The 26,382-nt window shown below is 41.6% G+C and overlaps 1 protein-coding gene across 1 annotated transcript in view; it reads left to right on the top strand.

Annotated features, from left to right (window-relative positions):
- The window catches only part of CD80 (CD80 molecule), a 29,291-nt gene extending 5,179 nt beyond the window's left edge, over window positions 1-24,112 (top strand). Inside the window, exons 3-7 of the mRNA XM_081301747.1 lie at window positions 8,557-8,874; window positions 12,679-12,960; window positions 16,911-17,009; window positions 18,636-18,745; window positions 22,967-24,112. Coding sequence (XP_081157873.1) covers window positions 8,557-8,874; window positions 12,679-12,960; window positions 16,911-17,009; window positions 18,636-18,724 — 788 coding nt within the window. The 3' untranslated portion in view covers window positions 18,725-18,745; window positions 22,967-24,112. The remainder of the gene's footprint in view (window positions 1-8,556; window positions 8,875-12,678; window positions 12,961-16,910; window positions 17,010-18,635; window positions 18,746-22,966) is intronic.
- Window positions 24,113-26,382: the final 2,270 nt, after the last annotated feature.

The raw sequence follows: 26,382 nt of genomic DNA, 5'->3' as shown, positions 1-26,382 counted from the left end.
TAAGGCAGAGGGTGCAGCAATAGGGCCACTATCAGATGGACCAACATGGGCAGCTTTCCCTTCAGAGCTGGGTCGCTTAGGGGAGGCTCAACGACTTTAAGAGGTGGGGAAGGGCCTCCTCTAGGTGCAGGCCACGGATACAAGAAAAGCATTAGCCTGGAAATCAATGCCATGAAGAACACTGTGCTACAGAAAAAGAGAATGCCCCCAGGTGCCACCACTAATAGAATACCTCCACACCCATGTTGCCGTCACAGTGCTGCTGGCCAAGGGGTCCATGAGGAATGATTTTTGCCTTCTTTACCCTGATAATAATTGTTCAAGTTCCTGAGTATGTTAAGAAATATAAATATTATTTAGAGAGAGGGGGATTAAGGATTGGATTTTTACAGAGTGTATGAGCTGGGTCTAAGCAGGAGGGAAGGTCGGAGCAATGTAAAAATCAAGTGGAAAGTCTCAAATCTGCCAGGTGCTGGAGGCCAGATACAATTTGTCTTCCTTGTTGCTTGCACCCAGCCCAGGGATCACTCCAGCTCTGCTGATGCTCGTTCACATAATCAGAAGCTTTGAAGTATCCAAAAATGTCATTTCCATAGGAAAGGGTCTGCACAGAACCTCTTGAGTTGGTAGATAATGGGTTTCATTTATGTTTTCTGTTTCTTTCATTCTTTCTAAATTTAATGTGTGGCTTTTTTTTAATAGACAGGGAAAATGTTTACTTAATAAGCACCCTTAAGTCTCAGTGAGATAATGTACATCACATCACTTGGTGAATTTAAAGATGCTATGTCGGGCTCTTGTTCCTCTTCTCTGTTAGGAGATGTGGTGAAATGGCATTCAGATCCCTGTCCAGGGGGTTGGCACTCAGACCCCCTGTCCAGGGGGTTGGGGGCCAAGGCAGACTTTCGATCTGCTGCTTTGCTTGAACTCCCAGAGGGGCGTTGTGGTCCGGCCACAGAATCAGTCCTGTATGGAGGGGCTAAGGAAGACACAGATCTTTCTAGACTGGGTTCCTCTCTCTTTCTTTCTCTCTTTTTTTAAAGATATGCATTAATTATTTTATTATTATTGTATCCCCTAATTTTCCCTGAAATTTTCTTGAGGACAAAATTCACCATTTTAAGATGAATGAGTCAGTGGATTTTAGCAATTCACAGTCTTATGAAACCATGACCACTATCTAATTCCAGAGCATTTCTATTACCCTCAAAAGAAACCCTTTTCCAATCAGCAGCCATTCCCCATATCTGCCCTCCCTCATTTCCCGAAGATCACTAATCTACTTTCTAGCTCAATGAATTTGCCTGTTCTGAATATTTCTTAGAAATGGAATCGTATAGTATGTGGTGTCTTGGGGCTGGGGATGTGGCTCAAGCGGTAGCGCGCTCGCCTGGCATGCGTGCGACCCGGGTTCGATCCTCAGCACCACATACCAACAAAGATGTTGTGTCCTCCGAGAACTAAAAAATAAATATTAAAAATTCTCTCTCTCTCTCTCTCTCTCTCCTCTCTCTCACTCTCTCTTTAAAAAAAAAGAAATAACTTTGGTTAGGTACCTATAACCACTCTTTATTTTTTTTAAAAAAAAAAAAGATAGTATGTGGTGTCTGGCTTTTTTCACTTAACATTATGTCTTCAAGTTTCATCCACGCTGTAGTCTACATCCGAACACTTGTTCTGATAGCTAATAATATTCTGTGGAAGACTAAATTTTAGAGGTGCATTATTTGTCTAAAACTGATGGTCTTTGAGTTTATTGGCCAACAGCTTTCTCTCCTGGGTGATTAGTGGTCAGGAGTTGAAGTGTTCATCTCAGGAAGGTGACAAAAACAGGGACTGGAGGCTAACACTGTTGAGTGTCACCAGGGTACCATACAGGAAGGCACTTTGCACACATTCACCAGGAAAGATGATCAGAGTTGCCTTCTATGTCTGCCTTCTCTCCCCTCACAGCCTCTGTTCCCATATGACTGCTGCTGAGTACAAGTGATCAGATGGGTGCCCCATGCCAGTCGGTTACCATGGGTCTGTCCTGGGTGTGGTTCAACAAAGCCAGCCCCTGTGCATGAGGAGAATGGAGATCAATGCAGCATAGCTGGGCCTGTAATCCCAGCAGCTTGGGAGGCTGAGACAGGAAGATCACAGGTTTGAAGCCGGCCTCAGCAACTTAGTGAGGACCTAGGCAACTTGGCAAGACCCTGTTTCAGAATAAAAAATAAGAAGGGTTGGGCATGTGGTTCACTGGTTGAGCACCATTGGGTTCAATTCCTGGTTCACAAAAACAAAAACAAATAAACAAACAAACAAATGAATAAATAATAAGGTCTATGTAGCATCTTACAGCAGACAGAGTGCTTGCCATCTGGTGCCATGATCACTGTGATGATTATGTGAGGTGGGGAAGATAGTGTGCCCATTTTACAGAAAGGATACCCAAGGCCCAAAGAGTTTAACAGCCTTGTTCATTGCCTAGCCATGCATTCGAGAAGTATTCTTGGAGCACGTGGTAGGCCAGGCCCTGTTGTTAACACTACAGTTAACGACAATGAATGAATCAAAGCCCCTGCTTTCATGGCCCATAGGTACTTACATGTCCCATGTATATATACCTGTAAATAGATAGTCCCCATGCAAATAGACATCAGCTGGAGACAAGCTTGAAAAGAAATAAATCAGGGCAAGAGACTAAAGAGTGGCAGGACTGACGGAACCAGGGAGTACAGAGCTGTTAGGAAAACTCAGAGAAGGCCTCTCCCACAAGGAGACACCAGGGAAGACCTGAATACCGTCACCCCTGAGCCAAACGGATCTCAGGACAAGACTCTGTGTCCTAGAACATCTTGGGCACTATGAGAAGTTTTCCACTGAATGTTTCATTTAAATCCTCAGCCTGCTGTGTGGGGCGATGTTGAATACCTGATAGTCTACAATGACGTCCATGACATAGCGAGGTTTCAGTTACCTGACTTCCCTTCAGAGTCATCGATGCAGGCAAAACCCTTCGGAAACGTCTCAACCGTTTTCTCTGCGTGTATGTGGAGTGGAGCCCCTGAGCACCGGTTGCCAGGCTCCCGCGGGAATTTCCAAATTGCCCAGAAGATTTTCTTTGTTCCTCTTTTTAGTCTGGTTCTTCCTCAGACCAGTGCTGGTGAGCAGAGGCCCTCGGCTGGGAATGTGGAGCTGCCCATTGAGGGTGCACCATGACCTTTTCATACCCACGCTTCTCCTCTGACGGCTGGACAAAAACTTCTTACAAACTATCATTGAAATACGAGGGATTCACTTTCAGTTATGATTTCTCTTTTGCTCACGTTATCACATGAGAATCAGTTAGAAATACTGGATTCTTTGGGGGTGGGAACAAGAAGTTCAACAGGGAAAGACCCCATTATTGGGGGCCCAAATTGACTGAGCTGCTTTCTGTTATGGTGTCAGTCTGACTCATAGCAAGACCAGAATCCTTTATATCCGACATGACCCCTGAGTGACAAAAAGAACCAGATGATTGAACTGGGTAAGAAGAGAGGGAGATTAAAAAAAAAAAAAAGGAAACTCTTACAGAAGACCTTCTCTAAATGTCCTTGGGACTTTTCTATTTATAGCATTGAATCGAGTTAGATTTTACCATGATCCTGAGGGGTGGGTATCATGCCCACTTTCCACTTAAACAAAGCAGATCAATCAGGAAGTGGCTGAGCTGGGACTAGGCAATGAGAAATGCATAGCCCATCCCCTTCTACATGCTGTTTTGCTTCCCTTATGTCCCTAAGGGTGTCCGGGTATGTACCTTGACCTTTAACTATTACATCCTCATTATGAAATTGCTCCCCTTAAGTTTATCTCTTCATTTCCTCCCCTTTCAGTTATATTCCCTAAAACAGGGACTGGCAGTGTTCAGGGAGTCACCAAAGTGGGGAACCTTAGCTCCTTTTGAGTCACCTCACTTCCCTATGAAAATACCCACTGTCATAAAACCCTCTTCCTGTGATGCAGCCACATCCATCCAGTCTGGTAGACGCCTGAGAGTGGCAGTGGTATGGAAAGGGGATTGGGCCCCACCGTCCTGCTTCCTAAGGAAAAGGAAGACCTGAAGATGCAGCCCAAAATGGCCTTCACACAAGCATCTGGGTGGCTCCGGGGCTCTAGGGCAAGGAAGGCCCCGCAAGACCCAAGACTACGTGACCGCTCTGGGTCAAGGGGGCTTGTTCCAAGAGCTTGGGCTCTAGAGGGACACTGCTTTTAGGTACTGCACAGTACAGGAAGAGCGATCATGCTTTCTGAACCAAAAATCAAAAACATAGACTGATAGGGAATTTTGTGCTATCCATGAGGGCCAGGAGCTAATGAGAGGATGGAGTTGGGACACTAGCATGTTGGTATTTCTAGCATATGCTGATGGGGAAGTGAGCAGAATATTTAAAATGGAGCCCTCAGAGCAAATGCAAGCTATAGGGTAACTGAATGCATGAATTGTAGACAGCCGAGAGCAGTAGCAACAGAAGAGGACCCGCTTAGGGTAGCTGAAGGGAGAAGAAACAGTCCCATGGGGGACTGGATCATGTCTGGTGATGAGGACAGTCATCTCAGTCCAGAGCCATGGGGCCAACCTAAGCATGGAAAGAAAAGGGCTTTTTCTTAAAGCAAAACAGCTACAGCTAGGTGGCAGTGCTAGGGCAGGGTGGGGACAGTGTCAACTTACTCATCTTGAAACTCAGGCCTAAAACCGGGGAAATCAATAAAAAAGAGAGTGCCTTGAACGGCTGGGGCCAGAAAGAAATAGATATGTACATCCAGAGCCGTTTCATTTCCTGAGCTTCATTTTCTCATCTGTAAAACAGGGTCACCAGAATGAATAATTGTGGAAGTCCCTTCCAGATCTTGCATTCTTAATGGTGACTTCCCTGTCCCCTGGACAGAGCACGTTATTCAGTCCTTGTTGCACTTCTGTCCAGGTCTCCTAAAGTCTGTCTTCCTTCTAATAGGACCAGTAGACTACCTGCCTCACTGTGTGTTCCTGCTCGTGTCCCACACTCCTGCCATAGGTGGTCCTCTACGCACTTGAGAAGATGCCTTTCTATATTTCCGAATGCTCAAGATATGTCATCATATGGAGAGATAGGGAAAGGGAAGATTCTGGATAATTCTTTGCAGGTGACATCCCTGGAAAAGAGCTACCAGTTTGGTGGGATATTGGATTAGATGGCATGTATGGGTGGAAAAATAGGCAATTTATTTGTCCATATAGTCAATAGTATATCAAAGTTAGGAGGTGACTGCTAAAGTATTGAATTCAACTTTAAGCTGAATAAATAGGAGATAAGGGAGATGACAGCTCAGCTCTCCTAAGCCAGTCACACAGCAGATGTCAGGTGCAGTCGCATTTCCTGTCTCAACCCCAACTGTTTAAGGAGGAAAGTGAAAATACTCAAAAACCAGGTCAGTATTGGACAGGTAGAGGAACTTGCAGGAGAACTGAGAGAGGAAATAACTATCCTCAGATATCTACAGTCTCATTACATAAGAAGAATGAGGTGTGTTTTGTAAACAGACTTCAACTCAGAGCAAAGCAAAGCCTCCTGGGTCCAACTGCCAAAGATGGAAATAGGGATGAGAAGTTAGTAAATTCCCCTTCCCATGGAGAAAGGAAACAGGATTCATATTTGGTGATTGCCTAGGCACTGAATTGTTATTAAACCATCTCATCTAATCCTTGTGATTATGAGTGAGAAAATTGGAATTCAGAGAGGTTAAGTAAATTGCTTAAGGTCACATAGCTACTGTAGAGTTTATTTAACACCAAAAAGCCCATGTTTTCATACCTACTTACTTACAGACCTCTCTATGAGGATTATATTTATATCTACACTTAGGATTATATTTAAGCTCTTGCTCAGTCCTGAGAGCTTCAGATTCTAAATCAGGGTGGGGTGTGGTGGTACACACTTGTAATTCCAGTGACTAGGGAGGCTGAAGCAGGAGGATCACAAGTTCAAAGCCAGCCTGAGCAACTTAGCAAGGCCCTAAGCAACTTAGTAAGACCCTGTCTCAGCATAAAAAAATAAAATGGGCTGGGGATGTAGTTCAGTGGTTAGGCACCCCTAGGTTCAGTCCCTGGTATCAAAAGTAAATAAATAAATAAAACCAGTCAAGTAAAAAGAGGAAGAATCAAGGTGTGTGATAAGGTGACAGATGAAGGCTTTATTCCTAGATAAGACAATGAAGTCACATGAGACAGAGTCTTTAGCTCACCTAATCTGCATAAAAACTCTATCCTTGTTAGCTGGGTGACACATACCTGTAATCCCAGCAGCTCAGGAGGCTGAGACAGGAGCATCTTGAGTTCAAAGACAGTCTTAGCAAAAGGCGAGGCACTAAACAACCTCAGTGAGACCCTGTCTTTAAATAAAATACAAAATAGGGCTGGGGATGTGGCTCAGTGGTCAAGTGCCCCTCAGTTCAGTTCCAGGTACCCGCCCCCCCCCCAAATCCTCCATCCTTGGATTCTCCCTTGGTTACAAGATTAAAAGAGTGTGTGTTTATGTGTAAATGTGTGTGCAGCACTGTACCACATACAGTGGGAGGAGAGGACGTGTAAAAGAAATGAGAGGGGAAAAGCAGGGACTCCAATGGTTCAGTTTTTAACAGAAAGAATATTCCTTGCTTCTCAGGGCAGTGGCATTTCAAAATTACCTAAGCAAGTGACCAGGGAACAGAGACAAGAAGAAGACCTTCTGCAAGTGGGCTTCTTGGTGTTTTATGTCTGGGTGCCGTGGCACACACCTGTAATCCCAGACACTTAGGAGCCTGAAACAGAAAGATCACAAGTTCAAGACTAGCCAGCCTCAGCAACTCAGTGAGACCCTGACTCATCAAAAAAATTGAAAGGACGAAGGACTGGGAATACACCTCAGTGGTAAAGTTTCCCTGGGTTCAATCCCCAGTACCAAGAAGGAAAAGATAAAAGGATATCATTTATTCTAAAAAGATATGCTCCTTTGGCCCATAAAGAATGCTTTTTGTTATTGTTTTCCATGCTGGTGATTGAATCCAGGGCCTTTGCTTGATAATTGTGCATTCTACTACTGAGTTATACCCCTAGCCCTCAAGAGTATACTTCTCTTCCTCCTCTCCCGCCTCCTCCTCTCTCTCCTCCTCCTCCTCCTCCTCCTTCTTCTTATTCAACTTAGGGTCTCACTATTTGGCCCATGCTGGCCTTAAACTCCTGGACTCAAGGGAGCCTCCTGGCTCAGCCTCATAAGTAGCTGGGACTGCAGGCACATGTCATCACACCTAGCAGATAGTATAAAGTAGGTAATGTGAATACCGTTGGTTCTCATTTTTTTTGCAGTAGTTATGTTCTACAAATTGCCATACCAGGGTGGGGATGTGGCTTAGTGGTAGAGTGCATTCCTAGCAAGTGCAAGGCCCTGGGTTCAATCTCTAGCACAAAAAAAAAAAAAAAAAAAAATTCCATGACCACTGCATTAGCAAATACTGACCTGAACCACTGCTCCCAGGGAAAATGCAGGGAGCCTATAGTAACAGCACAAGCATCAACTCATCAGCTCTTGTATTATATGTGTTTCTTTGGAAGACCCCTTATTGAACAGATGTTGTTGGTTTACTAACACTGGACTCCCAGCCAGCAGTGTTATTACCCAAGTCCAAGAGAAGCTTACTTCACATTTATTTTCTCTGTAAGGTGCAACACAGCCTCTTGGGCTTAGGAATACCAGATTGCACTTCCACACTGTTTTGGGACCATTTGGGGGAAAAGTGGAATTGGGGATTGAACCCAGGGTGCTTTACCACTGAGCCACATCCCTAGCCCTTTTTATTTTTTAATTTTGAGACAGAGTCTTGCTAAGTTACTGAGGGCCTGGCCAAGTATCTGAGGCTGATGACGGGGGATGTAGCTTTAGTGGTAAATCACCCCTGGGTTCAACCTCCAGTAAGGAAAAAAAAATAAAACTACTATATGATCCAGCAATTCTACTTTGGGTATGTTTCCAAAAGAATTGAAAACAGGGTCTTGAAGAGACATTTGCATGCCCATTTTCATAATAGCACTATTCACAATAAATAGCCAAGAGGTGAAAGAAACTAGGTGTCCATTGACAGATAAATGAATTGAAAAATGTGGTTTGTATATTTAGTGAGAGATTACCTTCATTCCTTACAAGGGAATTAAGTCTTGTCATATGACATGACATGGATGAACCTTGAGGGCATTAGGCCAGCCAAAAGGACAAGCATTGTATGGTCCCACTTATATGAGCACATTAGTCAAATCCATAGAAACAACAGTAGAATGCTGGTTACCAGGGCCAAGGGAAAGAGGAAAGGATGATGGTGTTTAAGGGGGACAGAGATTACCATCTGCAAGATGAAACACTCTGCAAACAAACAACCAAACAAACAAACAAAAATCCCAAACTGGATTCTCTCATCATGTTTTCTCTTTAGATAACAATGATCTGAGTTCTGTTGCTGTCTGCCCCTGTAAGAATCTATATTTAGTAAAAATAAAACCTTGTTGTCTTTGTCTCTCCTTAGGCATTAGCCAGGTGACTAAGACAGTTCAAGGAATGGCAAAACTGTCCTGTAACTACAACATCTCTGTTGACGAGCTATCAAGAGTTCGCATTTACTGGCAAAAGGAAAACAAAATGGTGCTGAGTGTCATATCTGGGAGAGTACAGGTGTGGTCCCAGTACCAGAACCGGACCATCCCTGAAATCACTAACAACCTCTCCCTGGTGATCTTGGCCCTGCGCCTGTCAGACAGGGGCACATATACCTGTGTGGTTCAGAAGACTAAAAAAGGATCTTTCCAAGTGGAACACTTGACTTCTGTGATGCTGTCTATCAAAGGTAGGTGATCCGTTTTCTAATCTGATAGATCCTCCCCCGCCCCTGGTTTTTGTTGTGTTTTGTTTTTGTTTTTGTTTTTTAATTGGTATTCAACCAGATTCTTTTACAGTCTTTAAAAAAAAAAAAAAAAAGATTGATTGATTCTTAATGCCCTAAAAGACACTATGTCTATTGTTTCAATCGGAAATTTTACCCAAAAGGGATGTATCTTATTTCATTTTCTTCTTAGGGTTGGTCTGCAGTGTTCCAGTGCATCCTCACTGATTTCTCAAAATGGAAATATCTGTTAGTGTGCATTTCTTGTACTCTGACAACCCAAAGTCATGGCAATCATCCTGGGCAGTGTAATGGCTTGAGACGCCTTCTGAGTCTCAGGAGGGCATCTTTGTTCTCATGTAGCTGTGCTATTAACTCCACCTGAGCAGGCCATATGTGCCTGTAGTGCCTCATTGGAAAAGAGAAAAGAGCAATGCAGGCATGGTTTTCAGATTGTATCTGAACACCTCGTCGTACAATGGCTATCTTACTATTATAATCTAACGTTTTCAAAATGATAACTTACTGAATATTTGAAACTCCCATCTAACAGCCCCTCCTGTGAAGTTAGAGGTTAGAGAATTGGTTTGATGAGTCACTCCTGCCCCAGAAAGAAGCCCTATTTATACCCTTAGTGTGAAGGGCTACTATGGCTTATATTGGATAGGAAGGAATGTTCCTTGGTCACAGTTTCTACAAGACACTGATGCAGCCCACGTCCTTGTTGAGAAATGACAGCCTCAGCTATTTCCTCGCACTTGAAATTCAAACAATTCTTTTACTTTCTGGGCACTTAAAGCTTTTGTGAAAACCAAACCTTATACTTACTAAAATGTAATGATGAATCTTGATCATAGATGACTTTGGCAGATTCTTAGTGAATTCCTCACTGTTCTTCCCCACTTCAGTCATTAGCTATGAATCTTTTTCTGTGGCAATCAGATTACACCTAAAGCTTAGGGGGTAAGCCAGAGGACATGGAATTATCTTACACCTCACTCTGTTTTTTTCTGCTTGTTGTTGGAGTAAATGGTTATATGATGATGTGGTCTGAGGAGGACTAAGAAGCTCTCCTCTTCCAAAATGCATTAATTCCTGAAATACTCATCTTTATAGTGCTCCTGAGAGTTTCACCATTTCTCCCAGAAAAGCTCAGTTAAAAGTGAAACTGTGTGACCTGTGGGAGGTGGCACCACAAACATATTAGCCTGCACACTAGTTAATTACATTAGGCACGTGGTCCTCTAACAGAATGCTCAGAGAGAAGCAGAGTCAAAGAAAAGACAAAGAAGTCCGGGTGCAGTAGCTCACACCTGTAATCCCAGCTGCTCAGAAGGCAGAGGAATGAGGATCGTGAGTTCAAAGCCAGCCTCAGAAACTTAGCAAGACCCTCTTTCAAAAAAAAAAAAAAAAAGAACTAAGGATGTAGTGGATGTTGCACAGCAGTTAAGTGCCCCTGGGTTCAATCTCTTGTACAAAAACAAAGACACACACAAAAAAAAGGAAAGAAAGCTGAGCATGGTGGTGCACACCTGTAATTCTAGCTACTGGGAGGCTGAGGCAGGAGGATGACAAGTTCCTGGCCAGCCTTGGCAACTTGAATGGGACCCTATCTCAAGATAAAATAAAAATCTTGGAATGGAACCACCCTTTGACCCAGCTATCCCATTCCTCAGTTCATACCCAAAGGACTTAAAATCAGCATACTAGACCCGGTCTTGGTGGCGCACGTCTATAATCCCAGCAGCTCTGGAGACTGAGAGAAGAGGGTCATGAGTTCAAAGCCAGCTTTAGAAAGAAGTGAGGCACAAAACAATTCAGCAAGACCCTGTCTCTAAATAAAAAATACAAAATAGAACTAGGGATGTGGCTCAGTGGTCGAGTATCCCTGAGTTCAGTCCCTGGTACCAAAAATAAAATAAAATAAAATAAAAAATCACCATACTACAGTGACTCGGCCACACCAATGTTTATAGCAGCTTAATTCACAATAGATAAATTATGGAACCAACCTAGATGCTCTTCAACAGATGAATGGATAAAGAAAATGTGATATATATACACAATGGAATAGTGTTTAGCTTTAAAGAAGAATGAAATTATGGCATTTGCAGGTAAATGGAGCTGGAGAATATTATGCTAAGTGAGATAAACCAAACTCCCAAAACCAAAAGCCAAATGTTTTCTCTGATAAGCAGATGCTGATCCATAATGTGGGGGCGGGCAGAGTGGTAAAAGTAGGGAAGAATGGAGGAACTTTGGACTGGGGGAGGGGAGTGAGGGAAGGGGAAGACTGTGGGGGTGGGAAGGATGGTGGAATGAGATGGACATTATTACCCTATACACATGTATGATTACACAACTGTTGTGACTCTGTACCATGTACAGCCAGAGGAATGAGAAGTTGTGCTCCATTCATGTATAATGTGTCAAAATGCATTCTACTGCCATGTACAACTAATTAGAACATTTTTTTAAAAACTAGAAAAAATAAAATAAAAAAGGCTGGGGATGTAGTTCAGTCCTTGCCTAGCATGTGAGAGATCCTGGGTTCAATTACCAGCATCACATACACACATACAAAAAAAAAAAAAAATCCAAGAAGAGGAAGAGAAAACCTTTTAGGGAGGGCTGGCTCTGGTGGCAGATTACAGTAGAAGACCAAGGACAGCTAAACATGAAATTAGTGGTGTCCTGGAATAGGGGTAGAGAGACATCAGTTAAAAGAAAACAAAAAGGGAAAAGTGACCTACTTCACCCAGAACCATTCTGAATTTTCTAAATTGTGTCCATTGAAGTGGTATTTCACAAATGTTTATGTGTCTGTAAACCATCTGACTTCGAATAATTTAGAATATGATTTATTTGATTTGTTATTCCAGGTTATAACCCATGTCATAATGATGTGAAAAGAAACAAATGTATGAAAGTAATGATTTGGTCTTATGGATAGATTAACAAGTAGGAAATAATAATAATGCCAACTAAAAATGGCTCAGGAGGGTGGTGGCTTTACCAAATAAACAGATCAAATAGAAGAGAGGTACTTTTTTACTTCAAGTGACAGAAAAAAAGGAAACAAAGGGACAGCAAGGACAAAGCTCTGGTGTCAGGAAAACCTGAATGCAGACCCCAGTTGTTACCTACCAGTTTTGATTTCTCCAGATCTCAGTTTATTATTTATAACACGGAAATTATATTAGGTTACATCTTATAAAGTTACTGACATTCAACCTTTTAATTATATATTTTTTAAGGGACAAGGTCTTGCTGCTTTGCCCAAGCTGGCTTCCAACTCCTGGTCTCAAGTGATCCCTCTGCCTCAGTTTCCCCAGTAACTGGGACTATAGGTGTGCACCACTGTGTATTTATTGCTTGATATCTGACCTTTTTTGATCTATATGTACCTTTTAGTGTTGCTGTGAAGACAAAATAAGATAATGTCCAGACCTAAGTGAATAGAGCTCAATAAATGTTTGCTATTTTTTCTGTTTGCCTCTAACAATCACAAGTACTCTGTCAACATTTAGTCACATGAACCTATTTCTTTCTCTAAGTGCCTTCTGATCTTCATCAAAAGTGGTGAAAAAAAATGGATACAACCAATTCAAATTGAAGTCTTTGGATTATACACAGCTATTAATGACTTATGAGGAGTTGCAAATTATATCTCACTTTATCATTCTTAATAAAACTAAATAATTGACCAAGAATATAAAGCCATATGCCTAGATATCTGACTCTAGTTCTATCCTGTTCTTTCTTTAGCTGACTTCCCTACCCCCAGCATAACAGACTCTGAACATCCATCTCCTGACCTTAGAAGGATAACATGCTCCACCTCTGGAGGATTTCCTAAGCCTTATCTCTTCTGGTTGGAAAATGGAGAAGAAGTAAAAGCTGTCAACACTACAGTTTACCAAGATCCTGAAACTGAGTTGTATGCTGTTTACAGCAACCTGGATTTCAATGTCACCAGCAACCACAGCTTTGAGTGTCTCGTCAAGTATGGAGACTTATCAGTGTCACAGATATTCAACTGGGAAAAATGTAAGCCACCTTTTCCTGGGGATATTTTACTGCATGGAATCTGAAAAGAACTCAGCCAGATATGCTTTTAGATCAAACTTACTGATAGTAATTTTACAGTCATTTTAGACACACAAGTTAGGCTATTATGTTCTTGTTAAGTTTATTGCACAAATGTGACGATAATGTTCCTAGAATAAATATTCTAAAATTTATATACTTAATAAGTGCTATTTATCAGGTAGTCATTGTAGGTGAGTTATTGTAATAATATTGTTTTTATTAAAAGCACTAAAATTTGCCTCAGCATGGTGGCACACACCTGTAATCCTGTGACTGTGAGCCAAGAGGATCACAAGTTCAAGGCCAGCCTCAGCAACTTAGTGTGACCCTATGTCAAAATAAAAAAATAAAAAGGGCTGGGAGGTAGCTTAGTGGTAGAGAGGCTTTGGGTTTAATACCCAGAACCAGAAATAAATAAATAAAGCAGTAACATTTGTATTTCTTTGGAATTTCCTTCAGGGTTCTGTCACTTTCTTTTAGAGCAGCCTACCTCAATGGGCCATGGTAAAAATCTTTGTCTTTTGTGACTGAATGTGCTTAATAGGAACTACTGGTTCATTCAGAACCAAGTCTGGTAAAAAATGTGAATGATTAAAAATTTTGTGGGCAATACTATAGAATTCTCTTTCCCTAAGAAATAAGATCATCTGAAAATATAAAATGAAAAAGTTGGGTTTAGAGGTATGTTAAACCCATGTAGGTTATCACAGGAGAACTCAGATACTTGAAATTCATTTTCTAATTCATATGGCTAACCATAACAGAGGACCATTGGGATCCTCCCCCAACCCCCAGCTCCACTCCCAAAGATACATTTTGTTGTCTGCTTAATAAGAAAGACTGTACCAAGCAAGATATTCAGTGGTTTGTAAATATGGAGCATAATACATGGTATGGCTTATGCCTTCTTGTTGTTGAGATATTTTAGATGGCACACAACTTCATTCTAGTGTATCTATTCTAGAGTTTTCAGTCTTGGGGTAGATTCTTAAACTATTTTCTTCAGTAGGTAATGAGATAAAATTTCCTGGGAAAATTAGTCCAATATAAACCAAAATTTGACATGGTTTCTTTCATCAATACTCCAAACTCCTCTTTTTCAATCATATTTATATATATTCTAAAAATTTATAAAAATAAGATTTGAATCATACAGTAATGAAGGTTTATTAATTCGGTTTTTTTTTTTTTACTTTAGATATTTATCATTAGCCAATTTTAGATTATCCTGTATGTGGGAATTAGTACAGAGATTAATCAGTAACAATAGCTTGAATCCTGTTTTACATTGGACATTATTTATGTTTGGAAGATGGGTATATGTGACATTTTAGGACAAAGGTTGCCAAAAATTTTTATGAAAAGAGTCAGATAGTAAATATTTCAGACTTTACAGGTCACACAGTATCTTCTGCAATAGCTCAGTTCTGCTGCTGTACATGAAGCAGCATTGACATGTCAATGAGTGACATGTCTGTATTTGAATAAAACCTTATTTAAAATAGGTGGTAGTCCAGATTTGGCCCAGGCACTGTTGCTAGCTAATGTGTAGGCTTTGTCTTTGTGGTTGGAGAACTGTAGAGTATAAACATCTCAAATCTCACTAACTGGGCTGCAGGCATCATTTAGAGTTGAGTTGAAAGTAAATAATGCATTTGTATGTGGTCAAGGGTGACCATATAAACATACATAGGTTAGGTGTGTATAGTTCATAAAAATGTTATGGGTTAATGTGAGTAAACCTTTGCTATAAGAATACCTGATCTGGCATACTACAGCGATGCAGCCAATTCAATGTTTATAACAGCTCAATTCATAATAGCTAAACTGAGGAAACAGCCTAGATGCCCTTCACTAGATGGATGGATAAAGAAACTGTGGTATATATACACCATGGAACACCACTCAGCCTTAAAGAAGAGTGAAATTATGGCATTTATGGGTAAATGGACAGAGTTGAAGAATATCATGCTAAGCGATATAAGCCAATCCCAAAAACCAAAGGCCAAATGTTTTATCTGATTAGTGGATGCTGATCAACAATGGGCAGGGGGCATGGAAAGAATGGAGGAACTTTGGATTGAGCAGAAGGGAGGGAAGGGAGGGAGAGGAGAGGGGAGGCAGAGTGTGTGGGGGAAGATGGTAGAATGAGATGAACATCATCGCCCCTACGAATGGGTATGATTGCAAGAATGGTATGACTCTATACCATGTACAATCAGAGAAATGAAAAGTTGTGCTCCATTTGGGTAAAAACATAATAATCAAAGTAATTAAAAAATACCTGATCTGGAAAAAATCCAATAATTAATTAAACAGATTGGGTATATGATTTTTGTAGTCTAGACCTGCCAAATTTGTTAAACCTTGATAAACTGGAAAGAGGTAAACCGGGGACCCCCACTCATGGTGTCTAAGAAGCTTTAGGCTCAGGTGTCCTGGCTCAGTGTGCTCTGGCTTCTGAGTCTGCCCCGTGGTGTGTCATAGCATCCAGGCAGGGCCAGTAGACTGCTGCCAGGTATGTTTCCTTCTTTCCCTCACTCCCACAAGGTCCCTCAGGCTAAATGAAGCTCCCAGGTGGGTGTGAATGGCTTCTGAGAGGAAGCCAGGTGTGAGCCAGAGGCTGTGAAATTCCAGAATCCCAGGATAACCAGGTGGGCAGGTGAAGGCCTCTTTGTTATTTTGTGTGTCATTTTGGATGACAGAGGCCTACCTTGGTAATACCTTGATGTCTCCTTGTAATGTGGTATTTAACCAAAAAAAAAAAAAAAAAAGAAGAAGAAGAGCCAACTTTCCCTAATCTGTCATTAGTAGGTATGCTGTGATCAGAAACACATTCTAGAATAATGACTGTAGCAGCAATGTGTAGGAATTGTTACAGCCTAACACACCTGAGGCAGAGACCAGTTTGGAGGATACTAAGTAGGAAATGAGAAAAGTCCAAACTAAAGCAGTCCCTGAGAGAGATTTGGGAAAAAGCAATCAGCACCAGAGGTACTGTGTATACAAAAGCCCATGATAGGCTACTGGGAAGTGAATACCAAGAAAACATATCATGCATGGGGGTAACTAATGGTGGCACTCACTGCCCTGGTGAATACAGGTGGCAGATGTGCTTTCGGAAAGAATATAGTGAGTTCCGTTTTAATCAGGTGGAGAAGCCGACCTCCAACTATCTTGTCAGGCCCCAAAACTACAAAATCTGGAGCTTGGAAATCAGATCAGAAATATGATAACACATGGCATTTCAAGCCTTGGGAATGGATGAGATCATCCAGGAAGACTGCCATCCCAGACAGTAGTATGTGTGGAAAGAGAACATGCTAAGAGAAAGGTAGAAAGCAGGACAGAACTAGAGAAGGAAAAATAAAGTATATGTAGAATGGGACATCAGCTAAGTATTAGTAGGAAGACGTAGTGATGAAAACAAAATGCCTTTTACAGTATCTCCTCACACTCTTTCCTTTTTTGTGGGGGATGGGGTACTAGGGATTAAAGCCAGGGGCACTTTATCACTGAGCTGCAAACTCAGCCCTTCTTATTTTTTATTTTGAGACAGGATATCTCTAACGCCAAGGTTGGCTTCAATCTTGCCAACCTCCTGCCTCAGCCTCCCGAGTCGCTGGGATTACGGGAGTACGCTGCACCAGGCATTAGACTCTTTCTTTTGCTCACGTAGCTCAGTAAAAGCAAAAGTTCAAACGGTCCTTCTCATATTCAGTGACTGAGATTTGAAGATTAGTTGCCCTCAGTATGTGTCTGATTGAAGAATTATACAAGAAAGTTGTTAGCAGCTGTGTCTTGGTGAGGTGACAAGGCACAGAAGTGAATAATTCTCCTCATGTGTATATAGAAGAGGACAGGATGGAAATCAAGCTGTAGCTGACATTTTTCTTTTCCCTCCACAGCCAAGGAAGATCCTCCTGATGATCAGCTGTGGAAGAGAAGGATCCTAATCCCGGTGTGTGTAGGCATCGCTATAATACTTGGGACCTGTTTCATTTGCAGTAAGTACTACCTGTATATCATCACGATCTCAATTCCTGGAAGCCCAAACTCTATTAGTGTGTTTCAGCATCTCTCTGTCATTTTAGCTTATTCTCTTCTTGTTATGGTTTGGATGTGAGGTTTCCCCCAGAAGCTCATGTGTGAAACCATGCAAGAAGGTTCAGAGGAGAAATGATTGGGTTGTAAGAGTCTTAACTCAATCAGTCATTTAGTCCCTTGATAGGGATTAACTGAGTGGTAACTAAAGTGGTAGGGTGTGGCTGGAGGGGGTGGGAATTGGAGCGTGGCTGGGGGAGTCTGTCTCTGTTTCCTGAACATCACATGAGCTGCTTCCCTCTGCGACACTGTTCCTCCATGATGTTCTACTTCCTCTTGAGCCGCAAGGAACTGAGCCAGCCTTCTATGGACTAAGACCTCTGAAACCTTGAGCCCTCAAATAAACCTTTCCTCCTCTACAATTGTTCTAGTCAGACCTTTTTAATCACAGCAGTGAAAAAGCTGACTAAAACACTTCTCATGTTTGAGCAAGTCTATGATAACTTCAATGTCTTTTTTAACTTGTCTCAAAAAAATAAGTTCTTTTCATTCTCTGCACAAATATTTTTGATACCTACTATGTGCCTGGCACTTTCCTAGGTGCTGGAGTTAACAAAGACAAGAAGTCAGTACCCTTAATATGCATTCTACCGTGGCCCTTTTATTTTCCCTAATTTTGTATTTTCTTGGAGATACTGAGGCTTGCTAACTAATTTGAAAACATCTCCAGTGCTAATTGACATTTTTAATCTTTGGTTTGGAGTTAGAGGAAAGGCAGAACATCAAGATTTCAAGGGCAAGAGTTATTTTCTTGAAGGACAACAAGGTGCACTAATGAAGTTGAGAAACTACATGGTCACAGTTGCTCACTGATGCTCAAGTCTTCAGAACACATTTTTGGATAAAAGATGAGGAAAAGTGGTTGATGAAAATACATTTAGGATATTTTACTCTAGGAATTTAAACTTGTGGCCTTTGACACATTCTGCCTTAGATCTCTGTGACTAAAAATGAAGAGGAACTGCTAGGCCAAAGCTATAGCTGTAATTACCAGGAAGGGTAATTCCTGGAGTTGAAATCACACACACTGAGTGAAGAAAATTAGAAGACCACCTTCTGCTGATTTTTCTAGCTTTCAGCACACTCACAAAATGTCAATGCTCAGAGAAAGTCAAAAGTGACTGTGTTATGAGCAAATTACTCTATGGGTGGGACTCAAGAGTATTTCAAATACAAACTATTCAATCTTACCCTCTAATTCAGGATCCTCATTCTGAGCACTATTAATATCCACATTTTGGGCCGAATAATTCTTTGTTTTAGAGTCCTGTTCTGTATCCTCTAGGATGCTTAGCAACTTGCCTAGCCTCTACTCACTAGGTGCCAGGAGCACCTTTGCCCGGGGTTGTGACAACCAAATGTCTTTTTTGAAGTATTACCAAATGTCCTCTGGTGGGAGAGGATGAAAGTTCCCCCTGGTCTAAGAACCACTGCTCTAGATCTAAGGCAGTCTGAAGTCTTGCTGAAACACACAGCCATGATTTAAGGTAGACTTAATATCATTTTTATTGTTCATGTTTATCTCCAAGTACTACACATGCGCATGCAGAGAAGGAACGAGGAAGGAGTAGAGATGAGGACGGCAGCCCACATTTACAGAGGACCTGCAGAAGCCTGAGGCTACACATAATATGAAAAGGTAGCTTTCTCTAGCTCTTCTCTACCCCTGTGGGACATATGGGATGGTGCTGATCTGAGGCACTCTTTCTTCCTCTTAGTATCAAAAGTGAGCTCTTTTACTTACTACCTCACCTCAAAAATTTATTCATATTACTCTAAACAGATTTCATTCAAAATGAAAAAAAAAAAAGCCCCTCTCTCTTCCTTTGAAGGTGCTATTCTGCCATCTTGAATTTTTTTTTCTTGGTGGTGTTGGGGATTGAACCCAGGGCCTTGTGCATGCAAGGAAAGCACCCTACCAACTGAGCTACATCTCCAGCCTGAAATCTTCTCCTCTTGTCAGCCAACTCAGTATCTTTATTTATAAAACTCCTGAGCTAACTTCGTATTCCAATCATTTATTTTCCCTATATCTCTCACTTTTCGTGGACACAGATTGGGATCAGTTCGTACTGACGTGATCACATCTTCCTTGATTTCTCTGCCTCTTCCTGACAGACTCATCCTTCTGAACAATCACTCAGCCAAATTACATCAAGAATTATTCTGCCATGCCCTTTGCTCACTTAAAAACTCAGAAGAGACCCCAATGCCTACAGGAAAAGTTTTGAAACTTTTAACTCTACATGCCAGCTGATCTCTTCAGTCTAAACATCCTCAGTCCTTACCAGTGTTCACATAGCCTCATTTCCAGGCACTAGATGCTAGTGAATGGAGTTCAAGACTTTTAGATCTGTCTTAGTGACTCTACACACGGGAGGAAATCGCTATCTAGGATCTGGAATATTCTTTCTTTTAAAGGAAATTTAGCTTTTGTGAGAGTTACACTGTTGACTATCAATTTGGTATTCTCCTAAAAGACAGTGGTCTTTATGTAAGAGAAACATTGGAACATTGAAATCTTTACTGATATCAGGTGTAAGGTATTTATAACACTCATGTTTAGCTTTAACTTATGAAGTTTCAGGTAACCCCTGCATGAGAAATGAGAACCTGTAGAATTTCCTTTAAAAATAAAGGAAAATGAAAAAACCCCTTAGGTTTTTCAAAAACACCATTTCTTTTTTTTTGGGGGGGGGCGGTAGTAGGGATTGAACCCAGAGGTGCTTTACCACTGAGCTACATCCCCACCTCTGCCCTGCACTTTTTTTTTTGAGAAGGATCATGCTAAGTTGCTCTGGGCCTCTCTAAATTGCTGAGGCTGACCTTGAACTTGCTATCCTCCTGCCTCAGCCTCTGGAGACATTGGGATTGCAGATGTGTGTTAACATGCCCAGCCTACCATGTCATCCTAGTCTTATAAAAATCTCTATGAGCTACTCAGGAGGCTGAGGCAGGAGGATCACAAGTTTGAGGCCAGCTTTAGCAACTTAGTGAGACTCTGTCTCAAAATGAAAAATAAAAATGACTAGGGATTCTTGTCCATGTCCCACACGGGCTGTGAAATTTGGGTTTTCTCTGTGTGGAGCAGGCTGGCTGCGAAATAATGCTAAGAAAAGAATTCGGCAAAAAAATCACCCTACACAGAAAGTAGTTTTTAAAAGTGAGGATATGATGGCTCTGCAACCCTAGGGGTCCTGCTTCCACACTAGAGAGAGAGAGAGAAGAGCCTACATTTGCTTTATTTATACAAGAGGGCTTCTTCAAAGGTTTTCCATGGAATGTTCTTTTGCCAAATAAGGTAGGAGGTGAGCTGTCCAAGCCCAGTGGGCATGCCAACTCCAGAGCTACAGAGCAGCCTCCCTAGCCAACCAAAGACTGAGGTCACAAAGTGCTTTGCGTAATCCATTAAGTGGGGGAAGCCTGTTGCAATGGGCAAAGGTGTGACATATGCAGTCGAGGGGAGAAATAAAGAATGTCTTTGTGCTAATGCCCTTTTCAATGCTTTTTTCACTCAGATTATTCAATACCATTTCACTCTATAGGTTCTTAATCAAGAAAACAACAATCCTTAATGCTGAGCCCTGCAATAGACATAATCAATCCAAAACAAATAATTCTAAGTCCATTCTAAGCACTGCAAACACCCTTAATCATGACAGACTCATTACACACATTCCCTCTGCATGCTAAGCTCAAGTGCCAGATCTAAAGTCTCAAGCCTTAGGCCTTAAGTCCAGCAGATGCACATTCACTCAGACCACTGTGATCAGGTCAGGAACCAATGGAGGCTTCTCGTGGGGTGGAGAGGATGACCCACTGAGGAGAGGGTTGTAAGGAGAAGTCACTGTTCTCACCAGGGTCAAGATATGGCTGTAGAGTTTGAGAGTGGTGAGGATGATGCAGAGGATCAAGCAGATGATGAGAAGAGTTGGGATGTCAGTCCAGGTCCTCATCTGGCTCTCCAACATGTGGGCATCAGCGTTGTCTGACTAAATGTCTGTTCATTTGCTCCATCATTTATGCTAAATTTTGGGGCTTCTACCCGCCCTTTCATTCCCTGTCAGCCATTACCAGGTTTCTCAGTGATGTCTTTTATTCTAGGGTCAGGACATCTGGTCTGGTGGTTTCTGCCCGGCTCTCTCACCTCTGACTTTATCAGGGCGAAAGTAAATGACAGTGACTTCACTCTGAGTTTTATCAGGGTTGTGGAAGTTGACTTATCAGGCTATGCCTGATGACAATATTGGAGGGCTCTGAGGCTTGTGTAGTGGGGACTGCTGTTTTATTTTAAAATGGAGTTACTTAGGCTAAGGCCCTTCTTAGGTTAAGGTCATCCTTACAAAGCCACAAAATGACTTGCCATGCCAGACCAAAATCTCCCTGGTTCCAAGGCTGAGTGGAGGCTTTTCAAATAGCTCTGGGTGGCCCCACACAGGGGATTGTCACCAGCCATTCTTATAGTCAGAGAAGTAGTTAGATTCAATCAAATCCATTTTATTAATGCTCATCACACTTCAACACACACATCCTAATTCTAAGTCCTGACTGAGTCTATACCCAAGGGTCCCAGATGCTCACCTATGCTAGAACTCGACCCAGGCCAGAGGAGTCTGGTGCAGGTGGGGTGGCGAAAGCAATGGAGGTATCTCAGTCCTGTCAGCCCCACCAGCTCACAGAATTCTAGGTTTTTAAAGCCCCCATTCAGCTGTGTCTCCAGATGTTAGCTGGGTGGCGTCTGGGGTGTACCTGGTTACACCCTGGGTGTATCCTCTTACATCACTAACTTAAGTCTATCTAAGTTCTGCAGTTCACATTACATCATTGGCACACTGCTTATATCACTCAATATTTAATCAATAATCAGTATAGTTAATAATCAATTCTCATAATATTTCTGGTACTCATATCAGGGATGAGCTCAGTGGTAGAGCACTCCTGGGTTTTGTCTTCTGTATCACAAAATAAATAAATAAAATAAAAATGTCTTTGAGCAATATCTTTCTATTTCTATTTTATAGGGAGAAACCCAAGACTCCCAGAGGTGAGTGATTTGGCTGAGATTATACAGAGAAGGAGCTAAAGCAGGGCTCAAACTGGACTTTAAGCTCCTTTCACTACACATTTCTCCAATCTTCCAAACACCCTGTTTTCTTTTTATTTCAGTGTATTGCTCATTTCTTGATACTGAAATCTGTCCTTTCCCCCAAAGAAGACCCAATAACTACCACATGGTTTTGAGAATTTGGCCTCTGAAATTCTGTATAGCCCAGAATTTATTTTCATGTCTTATACCCTTTACAGACTTCTACCTATGGAAAAGGGCAACCATGTCTAATGCCTCTTTGCCCCACACACAGGAGAGTCTTGATCAATAGCATTTGATTGTTTAGTGTAACTGCTTTAATAAACACTTGCTTGACCATATATTTCATGTGGAGAAAATTAGTCTAGTTCTAAGTTCTCTCATACTTCCAAACTTCCTTCATATTCTTTAGCTATTAAGATTTATATCTATAATATTACCTCAAGCTACCTTTGAGGTTAAAATTAATAGTAATAATTACCTTGAGGGCTGGGGATGTGGCTCAAGCGGTAGCGCGCTCGCCTGGCATGCGTGCGGCCCGGGTTCGATCCTCAGCACCACATACCAACAAAGATGTTGTGTCCGCCGAGAACTAAAATAAATAAATAAATAAATTCTCTCTCTCTCTCTCTCTCTCTCTCTCTCTCTCCCCCCCCCCTTTCCTCTCTCTTTAAAAAAAAATAATTACCTTGAGATTAAAAATGCACAATTTATTTTTTTCTCCCTTGCAAATTTAGGGCTTAGAAAACTCATTTATTTATTTTGTTTCCTCAGGTTCCACCTCCGTTTGGATGAAGTAGCTCTGGTGACCTTGATGAGCTCAGCCTGAATTTTTTTTTTTTTAATATATTGAAGGCTGTACCACAAAACTTCATCCCCAGCACACAGACACGTCATCTTTTTCTGTTTTCATTTTTGGGACAGAGTGTTGCTGAGTTTCCCAGGCTAAACTTGAACTTGTGATCTTCCTGTGTCAGCCTCCTGGGTAGCTGGGTACAGACAATAAGCCAATGAGGCTGGCTCATTTAATATTATTTTTTTTTCCTTTTTGCTCTCCAACTTCCTCATCAGATTCAGAGAAAACAGAAATATCCAAAATTAATTTCCTCTGATGTATGAGTGTATATCTTTTGTACCTCAAAGCAATAACGAAGTTGGAGAGGGACAGTTTTAAGTCATAGTTTACTGGTTCATATTGGACTGATAAGGTTGGTAAATGACAACAGATAAGTTTTACCTCATTTATAAAATGTGCTTAGAAAGTTCTCATTTAAAATGAGATTTTTTAAAAAATAGTAAGCTATCTTCTGAGGTAATAATAATAGCCTTAAAAGTTGTGTTCCTTCTTGGTGTTCCTGGAGCCTACACAGAATTGAAAAGAAGAAAGTAGTCAACTGTGTTCCTATGTTACTTATAAGTCCTCTTTCCCTGAAACTGCCTTCCACTGGACCAGGAGTGGACCCAGCTAACACCGGGGCAGATATTCTCATCTGAAAATGGAACTGGAGAGCAAGATGGCCAAGTTTCTCAAATGTGACTGGATTTAAGATGTTTCATTTTGGCAGCATTCTAATGGGGCCAGATTCTAGGAAACATGGGTACGCTTTTAAGTGGTTGCTTTCAGAACAAATCATTGAAAAAAATAAAGGTAGTGGGCTGACAAGAACTTAAGGTAAAGACTCAAATATCAAAAAATAAACAATAAAACTAAAAACACCAGGAGCTGCTGCTGCATTTAAGGTTTATAATCCTTAAACAATATCTTAAGGAAACCTCAAGAAGAAATTTGTAATATTTCAAATATAAATAACATATAAATTATCTTAAATTATTATTATTATACTTGATAACTGTGTTAGCTCTGAAGGGTTATGGGAAATAATATGCCTACAAGACCAAGCTACACTGTCCTTCTGTTTTTCCCAGGGGCTGTCATGAAGGAATATTATTTTCCATAACTCTTCAAGCTCTAATTTTAAAAAGTTTTGCTTTACTTGTATTATTGTGATGTTTTTGTGATATGAATAAAAATATTTTTAAAAACAACTCTTTCCTTTTATAATTTCTACTTGAAAGATTTGGTTTATATGTGAGTAAAACAACAACAGCTGGGAGCAGTGCTGCAGATCTATATTCCCAGCACCTCGGGAAGGCTGAGGCAGGAGAATCACAAATTCAAGGCCAGCTGCAGCAACTTAGCAGGACACTGTCTCAAAATAAAAAATAAAAAGGACTAGAATGTATTTCAGTGATAAAACACCCCTGGGACCAATCCCCACTACTAAATAATAAGGATAATGATAAAATTGAACAATGAACAGATTGGCTAACTGCCCCTTTGTCAGCAATTTATAAATGGGATAATTAAGCATCAGATCCCACAGGTTAATGGCTGACTTTTCAAAACAAATAGGTTCCAGAACAGGGAATAAAATGGATAAACTCTCCGGCCTTAATTCATGATCTGTTACTAAATTTTAGTTTTCCTCCTCCTCCACTTTTTTTTTTCTTTCTTTCTTTTCTCTTTTCTTTTTGCAATACTAGTGCAATTGAACCCAGGGGCACTCTACCACTGAGCTATATCCTCAACCTTTTATATTTTTCATTTTGAGACAGGGTCTCCCTAAGTTGCTGAGGCTGGGATTGAAATGTTAATGCCTTTAGAGCCCTTCCTCCACCCTCATCAAAATAACCTACCCCTTCTCAATCTGTTGCTAAGATAACCTGTCCCTGGAATTGTCCCTCTCCTACAGGGAGTTATGAAGTTGTTAATGAATACCTCCAGGGTTGCTTCCTGCCCGGATCACTCCATTTGTCTCTTACCCGGCCCATCTGCTTCTCACCCTTTGGCCCTCCCACAGGGCCATCTCCAGAGCCTAGTCTTCTGTGTAGAAAAAGAGAACTAAGAGGGAAGAAGTGGGGAGATAGGGATATAGCTCAGTTGGTAGAGTGCTTGCACAAGGCTGTGGGCTCAATCCCCAGCACCACCACCCCCAACCAAAAAAAGAGGGAAGAAGGTAGGAAAACAAAGAAAGTCTAGGATGTATAAAAGGGGCAGGGCACCCTCATTTCTTGGTATACCAGGATACCAGCTCCCTCCTGGGAGAAACTGTGTTGCTCTCTTTTAAATAAACCCTGCTTTATATGCTTGCCTAGGTAATGTTCAAACTTCAACTTGTGAGGAAGCAGTTTTGTCACCCAAAATCGGCGCTATCAACATTACTATATCTGAGGTAATAATAGTCTTCCATAGGGCTTCCTTAGATCCCTAAAAGTGGCTCTGCCTCCATGGTATTTCTGGACCCTTCTGAAATCAGCACAGAATTAAAAAGAAGGAAGTAGTCAACTTGTGTTCCTATGTTATTTATGACTCCTGTTCCACAAGTCTCTTCCACAAGAAAGAAACTTCTCAAATAAGTTATCATAAAAGGATCAGACCCTAGTTGGGTGAGATAGCACAAGCCTATAATCCCTGCTATTTGGGAAGCTGAGACAGAATGATTATGAGTTCAAGGCCAGCCTGGCCTCAAAATAAAAGGGCCAGGATGTAGATCAATGGAAGAAAGATTAACCCCCTACACTTCTCCCCCATTCAATCCACTGTACCACAAAAGACAAGAACAAAAAAAAAAAAAAAAAACCCTGACTCTCCCAGCCCTAGTCACTCAATAAAAGGCTGGGCCATTCTTGTGTTCACAAGCAGTTTTGACTGTGGGGAGCCATTCTGACACGTGATTGGGTGACTCCCGTTAAGGGCCTGAGGCACTCTGGCTGTGTCGGAGTTATCCCGACCCTTTCCTGATGAGAGAGCCCATCTGTGTGGGGGTGTGCGTAACCACTGACCCTGGAGACCAAATCACTGACCCTGACCTTGGAGTGCAGCCCCCCCTCAACCTTCATTGGATGGAATTCTCCCCTGAATCTCTTGTCCCCCCAAATAAAAGGCTACTCCCCGGCGTGTTCGCTCTCTCTCTCTCCTGCTAGCCCAGAGTAATCCTCGCTGCCCTGCTGGGTGGCTTGAGGCGGGGACCAGGGAGGCGAGCCGTCTCGGACCTAGCAATATAAAATAAGGTACTGTCTGTGTGTTTTATTTTGATCTCTTCTAACTAACTTAATGCCAGAACCTCATTAATGAAACCACTGCGCAGGCCGCATGGTAGAATTGGCGCCCAAGAGGGGGGCATTCTGAA

The sequence above is a fragment of the Spermophilus citellus genome, assembly GCF_964194105.1.
Source record: "Spermophilus citellus genome assembly, chromosome: 7".
Lineage (NCBI taxonomy): Eukaryota > Metazoa > Chordata > Mammalia > Rodentia > Sciuridae > Spermophilus > Spermophilus citellus.
The sequence above is the reverse complement of the archived record's forward strand: the minus strand, read 5'-3'. Positions and strand labels throughout refer to the sequence as shown.